We start from the raw sequence: 11,808 nt of genomic DNA on the forward strand, positions 1-11,808 counted from the left end.
GATACTGCCCCTGCTTTTGTATTCTCCTGCTCCTGCAGCTGCTGTACTTCTGCTGTCGCTGTTATTGATGTATTTTTCGTGTTCACCTTACTGCCGTGTTCCTGTTGTTGTATACCTACACCCAACTACACCCTCTGTTATATACCTACACCACCCATGTCCACCTACACCCTCCACACCCATCTACACCCTCCACACCCATCTACACCCTCCACACCCATCTACACCCTCCACACCCATCTACACCCTCCACACCCATCTACACCCTCCACACCCATCTCTACACCCTCCACACCCACACACCTCCACACCCACCCACACCCTCCTCCACACCATCTACACCCTCCACACCCATCTACACCCCCACACCCATCTACACCCTCCACACCCATCTCTCACACCCTCTACACCCCCCACACCATCTACACCCTCCACACCCATCTACACCTCCACACCCCTACACCCTCCACACCCATCTACACCCTCTACACCCACCTACACCCTCCACACCCATCTACACCCACAACCCCCACTCACCTACAGTCGCCCACGTCACTCACTTAAACCAGGTAGCTCTTGACGTCACAGTGGTCGGGCAGCTGATCTCTCTCTCTCTCTCTCTCTCTCATGAATGCGGTGACAGCAGACGACATGCACGCACATGGCTCTGTGTACGAGGTAATGACGCATTTACGGGGGTGGTAACGCATTTACGGGGGTGGTAACGCCTGTACGGGGGTGGTGGCGCCGCGTAGGTGGGTGGCGCCATGGTAAGGGTCATGCGGCGCTCGTGACGTCACCCCAGCAACCCCCCGATCGATGGCACCGCCGCTACGCCACCACTGCCGCTACTGTCGTGTTGTTGTTGTTTATATTTTTGTTGTTGGTTTTATTATTATTGTTACTATTGTTGTTGCTATGACTACTACTACTACTGCTGCTGCTGCAAAGACTATAACTATTGCTGTTTCTTACTGACACTACTACTATTACTACTACTTCCTACCACACTACTGTTGTAATACTACTACCACCACTACTACCATAATACTGCCGTACTACTACTATCACCATACTTTCACTGAGCTGCTATTACTGTACTATTACCATTAGTATTATTACTACTGCTCTTACTAATATTCTCACTACTACTAATACTAAAACTACTATTACTACTACTAACCACACCTTCGCCGCCATTTTATTACTACTACTACTATCATTTACTTCTACTACTACTATTTACTACTACTGTTACTACTACTACCCTTCATTTTAATATTGCCACCTATTATACTGTCTCTTGGCCAATGCTTTGTTATGCCTGGCGCCTCTACCACTCCCGCCCGCTGCTGCAAGTCGTAATGGTGTCCAGTAGTCTGTCACAAACTGGCGTCTTTTGCTGCAGACTCTCCCCCCCCCCTCCCCCTACTGCTGCTTGGTGGCTTCCAGGGGTCGTTGGGTAGGGAGGGAGTCGTAGATAACAGTACGAGAGAAATAAATAATGATATGTTGAATAATATTTGTTTCCTGTAAAAAAAAATCCCCAGGTCTGATGTCAATTAAAAATAATGATAACGTTAGCGGATAGAATGTTATATATATATATCAAGTAATTTCTATCGATATTATTTCTTATTTTTGTAAACGTAATTGATATTTTTAGTCTGTATAATCGTCATGTAAATTCAGATCACTTTCATCGTATGTTGTTAATCTTCAATGACACCCGACGCTTTATTCAGACTTCACATATATCCACGTAAAGGAGTATTTATATATATTTTTTTTACATGAACGTATTTATTTCAGCAACTCATTCTGGTTGGGTAAAATTAACCTCAAACACCTACTGACGGTGAATGGTGGTTGAAAGAGCGTGTTTATGGAGGTCACGTTTGGCACAGAGTCTCTCCCGCCAGTCATGACGTTCCTCAATTAGCTAATGCGTACGTTAGTCTAAAGCCGCCACCCTGAATCCGTATTCAAGGGGATTAGGTTTGGTGTATATTATCCCCGTATTAGGTGACGTAAGAGCACATCTAACATGCTAAGTTATTGGTAGAGACATGGAGGCATCAGTGCTCGTTAATATTTCAATTATCCCTCCAAGCTTGAGATACGATAGAGACTTCAAACCAATTCGAAGTCATTTTATCAACAATTTGTGTGTCCTGTGAGCCTGTTAGATGGGGTCTGGCGTCACTATTTCGACTTTAGTGGAAAAATTAATTCACTTTAAACTTCATCTCCAAACATGTGTATATTTTAAGCGCCTCGTCATAATGGTGGTCATCATCACAAGGTTACATCAACACTGTTACATCATAGGTTATTGTGAAGTCATCATTGCTTCTTAGTTAAGGACTAGTATAGTGAAGCCTCTTGTGTTGAGTAGCTTGGTGACTCCTGGCTTCTGTTACTGTTGCCATCGGGAGGTCGTTTTATATGGAAGCTGCGACAGCTTTCTTCATTTTACTTATTACATCTACCGCCTCAAGCAAATTACCAGGAAAAATAATATATTGTACACATTGCTGAAGCCTTCTGGGAAAAGTGGTAGTCAGGATTATTCCAGGTTTATACGATGGTTGTCCCTTGTAATTGGATAATATACCTAACTAGTTGGCTTAAGTTAAATCATAAAAAATGGAGCTTGAAAAAAATCAGAATTACACTGAAACTCTGCCTAAACAAACTACTTAAATTGGCGCCAATTAGGAGGCAATTTAAGACCTTACGTTAAGTTTTATCCAGTGTTAATTGAACTGGAGTAGAGAAGTTTAATGTTGAAGTTAGTTAAGTACATTTTAACAACTTTAATTAAGAGGAAAATTCATCGCAAGAACCTTCAAGGAAATAGACTGAGGAATATTCAGTGTTATTGTTTACATTATAACTCATCACTCAAAACGTTGCGAAACTCTACCTTCATCGATGTTTGTTTTAACATTAAGAAAACACAGACGCCACTTTAATATTGCCGCCACGAGCTCACCGTGTTTTACGCTGAGCTACAATATTACCCTCAAGAGTTCCCCGTGTTTTTCGCCCAGCTTTGGTATTGCCATCACGTGTTCCCCGTGTTTTACATTGAGATTTAGTATTGCATTCCCCTCAAAATTTCCGATATTATAACCTCATCTGTATATGATGCATGACTTCATGTTATCATCACGAGTTCTTTGCCTTTTATACCTAACTCAAAGGCTTCCAAATTGAGCTCACCTTCTTTTGCGTCTGTCTGTATAGAATGACCATGGTGTTGTCGTAATGAGCTTTCCATGTTTAACTTCTCAAGTGTAGCTGTCTGGAGTTCCTGGTGTTGTGCGCTTCTATACATAATGAATGGCCACTGAAAGACTGTCTTGGTAAACAATGGCTGCCTTCAGTGCTCATTTATGGTGTTTGTATTCCAAGGACACGTTGATTTTTTTATGATAATTTGAATATCACAAAAATAAACTTAATTAACCATGTATGCAATAAGAGAGAAGGCCCCCCCCCCAACTTAATATATTGGAGCTTATTAATAGGGTTGAGTCTCAGTTGTAATTGGACCCAACCCTAATAGGCCCGAACTAAACCTAACCATTAAAATCCTTCTCCCAAGGCCTCAATCCTTATTAACCCCAGGGCCAAAACGATAATTACGTAGATCAGGGGCCTGTTAGGACAGGGGCCCATTTGACCAACAACCCTCTCAAGTACACAGTGACGCGTGTTGGTCGATTTCTTAAGAGTGAGAGAGACACTTGTTTATGTCTGACTGGTGGGTGTAATAGGGACCATTGTCTCACGCCTGACCGTAAAAGGCGCTGCGGTTCATTATTTGTGAAAGACTAAACTTCATCGTGGCTAATTTGCGCGTATCGGCGGCGGTCATTTCCATATATTTACATTCCCTATGAGTACTAGGTATTGGAGTTGTCATTTGCATTGAGCGTCTGCAGGTGTTTCCGCTGACCCTTTGTGGGTATTTGCTGTGGTGATTTTATTTCATTGCTTTTCTTATATTAATCTGGTCATTTGCTTATTGTAGGCTACGATTATGCACGACAATAATAATAATAATAACCAGATATGGAACAAAAACACAAAGGTTGATAAAAAAAAGGGATTAAATTAGATAAGGACGAAGAGTGAATCAGAAATGACAGAATGAGGCCAATTTTTGTGAGGGAGACGGCAGTAGATGTTGGAGTAGAGCCAAGTGATGGTGGAACGACAAGAGCGAGAGACGAATAATGTGTGTGAATGTTTGTCGTGAATGAGCTAATGGGTGTTGTATAATGCAAATCATCATCACCATTATTAGTAGTAGTAGTGGTATTAATAGTAATAGTAGTAGTAGTGGTATTAATAGTAGTAGTACTAGTTTTCGTCAGATATATACGCTAGGCTTCTTGGTTAAAGGGTTCGTTCGTCTGGTGTCGGTTGGTTCATTACACTCTCTCAGCGGGAACGATCAAACGACTCCTATTTTTGACATCAAATGGGTTTTCCGCGACGTTTCATTAACTCTCTAAAGCCTCGAGCCTTGCAGTTTTATTTCGTTTTGTTTGCCTTTGACATTAAAAAAATCACGACGCAGACTAAAGTAAGGAAAAGACTTTATAATGTGTACTGAAAGATTAGTTGGATTTAACCTATTTCGTTCTGGATAATAAACTGATAAAATACTATAAAATATTGATAATGACTTGGAATAAATATTTATGTATTTCAGTAGGTATTTATAAGTCTGTTGAAGATTATTAACCATAGATAATTAATCGATTGATATCCTGATTCGTTTTTCTGGGTCGATCATGGATACATTTGGAATATCCTGATTATCCAACTTGGCCAGGTATCATCGATGTAAAACTGTCTACCGTGTTCCGTTTACATTCACGAATTTTTGTGAAGTTATTGCTTGGGAATCTTTCACTCGGGCGGCGGGATGGACCTATTTAGTAGTGAGTAGGTCATAGCCTGAATATGAAATAATAATACATGGCAGTAAACATGAACCAACCAGGTCTGACTTTAACCAACCCTACACGAATCTGAGTCCGATTAATATTCCGTCTCGGTAGTCGAAATATTTAGAAGACGAACTGCATCTGGAGCCATTCAGTGAAGGTTACGAAAGATTCCATTCTTGAAAAAAAAAACTACTAATTGTATTCTCCCGGGCACCCAACCTTCGGTGACGCACAGGAAATCCTGCCTTATAACGACAGAGGGATTATTTTGAGCTGTTGTACATTTCCCCCACAATTCTGATAGTTAGACTGACGTAAGCAAGAGAGGATGGAGTCGAGCGAGTCGTATCCGTTTCTGATCCCCCGCGAAGCAGACGGCCGCGGTACAGACAGTTCAGTCTTCGGTGTGGGTAGTGAAGGAACCCTGGAGTGGTGGGGAGTGTGTTAAGTATTGGCCATAATCAGTAGAAAAGGAGAAATCCCACCTTACCAACCCCCTCTGGTCATAATTCCACTACCTAAATAATACAGTTGACCTAACATCTGCCATCGCCATGTTGGTAGCCTCACCACTTGAGTGTCCTCTCCTCTGGGGTTCCAAGTTCGATTTTGGCTTTACGTTGCCGCTGTCTTGTCAGGGTGAGTCACTAAGGTTTTGTGTACCGTTAAAAGATTGTGTTTACTTGCTGATATTTTTAGTCTTTTATTTAATTTTGTGGGTGTTTGCTCGTTCCTGTACGTTTGACACTGCATCTCAAGTAGTTGGGATTATTCTTGACCCACAATTAGCTTATCCCCAGCTGCCTTGACTTATTGTTTGGCTGTATGTATAACTGAAATCGTGAGGTGAAGGTCAGACTTTATGTATGTGTCTACGTTGCCGTCAGGCTGGCGTGACACTTATTGGCTGTATGAATCATGATGCCGTCACTGTCATAGACACACTCGTTGTTATTACCCTACCTGTTCGTCATTGTCACATACGCAGCTTATTCTTGGATGCTCAGTTAATATCAGTGTAAACAGAAACTGGTGACTAAAATAATTATCGCAGTGAATGTTGTTTGCTAATACAAATATAAATAATAATCAATTAATTCCAGTTATTTTTTCTTGTGTACAATGTTATTTTTATTTTGTCAATTATCATCGTAAGTAAATTAGATATATAGTATGTTAACTCCTGAATCATCGGTGCAATGCTATTTTTCGTAATTAATTTTAAGTATAGCCTTGAGTATAATAAAAAAATCAGAAGAAAAGATTGTAACTGATACGACCATCAGATAATAAGAATAAGGTATTTCCCGCCGTGTTTGTGATTGACTGTATTGATGTTTCGTGCCTTCTTTAATAACCAGGTGAGCTTTTGATAGTCCAGGCCAAAGTATGATAGTGTTAGAATATTTAAGAAAACACTTATCGGATATGTTGTGTGTTTATCAATGAATAGTCCCTGCACCTAGTCGCGGTGATGGTGGCTATTTTGCTCTTGTGGAGATATATTTCCTGTATTTTTTCTCGTTCGGTTGTACTTCTAAAAACGTACATTTTTTAGTGGCATTGTGGAATTTCACTTTGACGACATGAAATAGTGACGTAAGAGGTGGCTTTGAGCTAAGGCGTGCGGATCAGGTAAGTTTGATAACTAAGTTGGTGATAAGAGGAGGTGGGGGGAGGGTAGTGATAACCGCTCCTTGACAGTCAGTAGACCATTGTACGTCTGCCTGACTGCTCCTCCCTCACCCTCAACACTCTTGTTGTCATAATTGTGCCTCAGTTACCCTTTAGCTGTTCCCAGGAACTCTCACTGTTGAAGTTCACGGCGAATTTTTAAAGTTCACAGTGGGTCTGTGGAAATTCATTGCTGATTTTTGAAGTTCACGGCCTGCATGTGAAGTCCAGGGAAGAATTTTGAAGTTCACGGTGGATTTCTGATGTCTACGGGAGATTCTTGAAGTTATAACTTCACAGTGGATTTATGAAGTTCACGACGATCATGTTTTAAGTCTACGGGGGAATTTTGAAGAGCGCTGTTTTGAACGAAGACAAGACAGTCATGACAGGACCTACGATATGTTTGGCATGGCTGGTGTAGCTGGCCGCCCCGTGAACTGTGTGTCCCGGGCAACCACCGTCCAGACCAGCAGATGGCAGGGTGTTTTGGTGGTAAATGTTGTTGCCACTGGAGCCGTGATGGATGCTGTGTGGTGGGTGGTTCGCTGTGCACTGTGTTGGACATCATCACTTAACCTGGACTAAGTGACATCAATTTTGATGGATGTCTCTTCAAGTGAACGAAGTAAAGTGGTAATTGGGTTACGTCGCTTGTTCGGTCGGGCGTTGTAAACTAGTGATTGAACTTGACTTCCTATATTAGTGACCGGGGTGTTCACGGCTATCTTCAAGTAAACAAAATGCCGTGTTTTGTGATGGCCAGGATAAGTGGTATATAAAAGGTGAAGCGCTCGTTACAAACATTGTAAACAGGCGTTGTAAACAGTTGAGAATGGAGATCGTGATGCAGAAGTTAAGTAGCTGCTGCTGTTGCTTCAAGCGGCGACACAGTGATGGTAAATATCTGAATGATGACCTTCTGTAACTCTGGATCTATTTTTACACGTTTTAACCAGAAAAACAACCCAAGGCTAACACCTATATTTTTATGTAAATTCTTATCACATGGCACGGGAAATGAGCTTATCTCAAGAGCCGAGCAGAATATTAATCTTGATCAAGGCTGAGCTGAGCGTACTATCGTGGACAAAAGTTCGCTCCCTGTAGTGAAACTGAGACACTGGAATGAGTCTCCGAACTGACTTACCCTGATTGTTATCTGGTGCGGGTGTGCTGTGAGGGTCGATACTGCTTCAGTTTGGGAAGGAGCGAACTTTTGTCCACGATAACACATGATTTGAGAATGTAAGAATTTCAACATATACTTACTACAATAACTTAGACATTAATGTTATATAATTATGGTGCATATATACACTGACTTTGGACTTAATAATGGTTTACTGTAGGTATTGCAAAGCCTTTATTCCTGGAGTAATTATGGAACTCCTACCCAACCATACACAGAATAGTAATTTGCTGGTGATTGGTGGAGGATATTAACCAATCCCAAATCAGTGAGCCTATTGGTTGGAGGTTTCATATTTGTCTTATTTTCTCTTACAGGTGAACGTGTTGTGGAGGTATATGGCGGGGTGGCGGCAGCTGCTGCTCACGCCCACAACACAACTGCAGCTGTAAGTGGGCGGGGCACTGGTCATGTTGAGCCTGTACGCCCACAGCCCGTAGACCCCGCCCTCTTGACTTCACTTGACCTGGAAAGTGACCACCAGCACCACACCCGCGACATGCTGGTCACAGACGCCCAACCACAGCCAGCCTACCCACACCGCTCCCATGATCTCAACCATAATAACCATGTCTACGCCCACAAGCCTCCAGGTGCGTTGATCTTCGATTATGAGATACAGCAGTTGGTAACACTGTTGAGTATTTGGTACACATGTTTAGTAGTTGGTATCCCTGCTGGTACCTATGACTAGTAGTTGGTACTCTCTATTGGATAGCTGGTACCTCTGTTGTTGAATTATAGTTGGTTATCTCCGTTGGTATGGTAGTTACATGGGTAGTAGTACAATATTTTAATATATCGAGAAGTCTCTTTAAAGATTAATATACTGTATTGTTATGACTCGTATATTTATTGCGAGGTAATTGTCCCGTTGACTTTACTCAGTGCAACATTAAGTTTGAAACATTAAGGGTTGTATGATAACACTAAGCTTTAGAATACACAATGTTTAATTATGTATAATCAGGGCCTGCTCAGCAAATTTCCTGAGGCTTAGTTCGTTTTACGTTAATTAACTTAGAATATTACAGTGTAGGTTGGTAGCAAGTGTGGAAGGTTGCTGGTCACAAGTCTCCAAACTGTAATAGGCCCCAATGTAAGTCAAACATTAGGACTGGGGCCCATTAAGACAGTGCCTCACATTATGTGGGCCACATGTAATGGTTGAGGCTAGTAAAATGAAACCTAATGGGACTGGAGCCTACTACAGATAGAGCTCATTTGATCAATCACCGTGTGGGAGCTTTAAAAATTCAGTTTGAGGCTCTTTTGATTAAAATTCAGATTGAGAGTAAATAACTTTAAGTATGTAATTGTCCGTGTAATTACATACAGTAAATAGTTATGCACAACAAACACCATACTGTATAGGCATTGCCAGGACAGCTAAATCTTTTTTCTTTTTTTAACATATAATGATCCATTGGTTAGGTTAGGTTTAGTTTAGGTTTTGAATGCTTTGTGTTGCCTGGACATGGAATGGTTTTGGGGATCTTGATAGTTTTTTAACATTGCCAGTGCATAACAATACCACGTCTTAATTTATTTCCTCCAGAGGACGTAAGTCACGTGAGCGGCAGAGCAGCTAAGTATGTTGTCAGCGGATCCAACAGCCTCGGTGGCCATGACAACTTTGGCTTTGACAGTGAACTCAGCGGACAGGACAACTATGGCTATGACCCAGGCTACAGCTCTGAGAGGTCACCAGAAGAGGAAGAAGGACCACCTCTGTATTGTCACAGCTCCCAGGACAGCAACAACAGCAGTGGTTCTGAGAAGCATCATGGGATACAGCAGCAAGAACACCACCGCTCTCTTAAGCTGCCATCAGGCCAGATTTTGACAACTCATGAACTGATGAAGCTCTTTCCATTCATCAATGAAGGTGAGACTGATCACAAGATGAGTCGGCAAGAATGAGTGAATCTGAATTGGTATTCATAGAGGTGACTGGTGCAGATAAAAATGTCTCTAATCTCATTTTCCTAAGATATTGATTACTCCGGTAAATTCCTTAGTGCTTATGTGATAAAAGAGGAGTTACTGTACTAGATAATAACTCCTGTACCTCATGTGTTTGATGTTTAAACTGTACTGTATCCAGTACTGCTGCAACTTCAGAAGACTTTCTATTTATCATCATGTTTAGAATGCAGAAATATTTATTACCTTTCTGCTTGCTTTTATGTTGTATTAAAGTTAAAATGAGAATATCACTAAAAAAAAATTTTTTCCACAGGCACAATTTTTGAAGTCACTGTCATCAAGAATCTTCGTGGATTGGGGTTGGCAGTAACTGGTGGCATAGAATGTGATGTTCCCTATGCTGGTCTCATCCGCATCAAGAAGTTGTATCCACAGACTCCTGCATGGCTCTGTGGACAGCTGGAAGTTGGGGACATCCTTCTTCATGCTAACACCCAGCCACTCACAGGTCTATCAAGTCATGTAAGTATAGAGGGTATTAGTACAGTATACTGTACATGTACACTAGCTGACAAAAGTCCTGTTGTCTCTTCTACTGCTCCACAAACCCTGAAATTCATACTCATAACTTCAAAGAATTTATGGACAGAATAATGGGTTCACAAGTCTGAATTTTGGGGTTGCTGAAACAGCAGAAGAGACGACAGTACAGTACTTTTGTTCACAACTGTACCTATTACAGTATAGTACATCATATGACTCTCCCTTGTGTGAAGCAAAGCAATGTTACTGTACATGAATGTTTGTAATTAATTTATTGTTGTATAGCAGGACTAGCAAGTCTTCCTATTCATTTTTTCACAGCTTTTTTCACCCTTGGACCTGTATTGTTAAAGAATTACACTAGGATGTCTTATACAGACACTCATGCAGTCTTGTCTGAAGCACCAGCACTTTTTTTTATAGATACGGTAGTTTTACCTTGGCCATTCTTGATTTTATTGTGAAAGTTTTTTTTTAGATAAAGGAATATAGCTTGGGTCTAGGCTAATAGTGTACAGTGTATTTTATGTTTTGTAGTCATTTCACACAAGAAGTATTTCCTGCATATAAACATGTTGTTACTGTATAACAAGGTTAAGTCTGTAGAACCTAAATGCACATTAGTCTTGGACTCCTGGTACTTATCCTCAAATCCTTCTGTTTTAAAAATTTTCTTAGAGACCCTTTTATTGCTCTCTCTCATTCTATCATTGTCCATCAGTTATCTTTCCACTACTCTCATACTGAAAGTAAAAGAAGGACAGAGACAACATGTAAAAAATCTAGATAAAGCTACTGCATCACTACTTCACTCAGTACACAAAATGAATCCTACACAAATTTTTAGAACGTTTTTCTGTCTACCAACCACAATTACATTATCTAACATTGTCAGTTGTTTTGTGTAGATAAAAGACATTTAATTTTATATCCTGTATAAAAAACATTAATCTGTATCATGTGTAGATAAAAAATAAATTAGATTTTATATCACGCTCATATTTCCAATTAGGTGATCCTTTGTTCTTGTATTAGTGAATAGAGCCAAAAGCTTCCAGATTTCTATAAGGCAATTTAATAAACAAAACTTTTTCTTTTGCAGGAGGCGTTGGAGATGCTTCGTACCGCCGAGCGTGAGGTGACACTGGAGATGTGTAGGCCACCACGCGGGGCTCTGGGGGAGGGTGAGGACACCACAGATGGAGGCTCTGGCTTAGGGGTTGTCACTACCAGCCTGATCGCACCAAACACTAGTCATAACTACCTCTCACCATCACCATCTTTCTCATCCTGTGGGGTAAGAGAGTCTTCATCTGTTGTACTGTAGTTCTATTTGTGTGTAGCATTTACCAGTTAACCAAATCAGAGGAGGATTGCAGTACATAATGTTACCCAAGTAATTCTGTAACTGAGGAAAAGAAATGGGAGAGAAAGAAAAAAAAGGTGTTGAGAATGGGAGTTAAAAGAGAGGGAAGAATTAGAGTGAGAATGAAGAGACAT

At 41.0% G+C, this 11,808-nt stretch overlaps 1 protein-coding gene across 3 annotated transcripts in view; it reads left to right on the forward strand.

The window, feature by feature from the left end:
* The window catches only part of LOC121862143 (multiple PDZ domain protein-like), a 29,805-nt gene that overhangs the window by 11,513 nt on the left and 6,484 nt on the right, over nt 1-11,808 (forward strand). Inside the window, exons 1-5 of one of the 3 annotated variants that reach the window (XM_042360209.1) lie at nt 5,396-5,609; nt 8,154-8,429; nt 9,395-9,724; nt 10,079-10,287; nt 11,411-11,605. In XM_042360209.1, coding sequence (XP_042216143.1) covers nt 5,525-5,609; nt 8,154-8,429; nt 9,395-9,724; nt 10,079-10,287; nt 11,411-11,605 — 1,095 coding nt within the window. In that variant the 5' untranslated portion in view covers nt 5,396-5,524. Of the gene's footprint in view, nt 1-5,395; nt 5,610-6,701; nt 7,544-8,153; nt 8,430-9,394; nt 9,725-10,078; nt 10,288-11,410; nt 11,606-11,808 lie in introns of those variants that run through there. The other 2 variants (XM_042360218.1, XM_042360225.1) reach the window with 2 other exon arrangements.

Source organism: Homarus americanus, unplaced genomic scaffold (assembly GCF_018991925.1).
Source record: "Homarus americanus isolate GMGI-L3 unplaced genomic scaffold, GMGI_Hamer_2.0 scaffold40248, whole genome shotgun sequence".
Classification (NCBI taxonomy): domain Eukaryota; kingdom Metazoa; phylum Arthropoda; class Malacostraca; order Decapoda; family Nephropidae; genus Homarus; species Homarus americanus.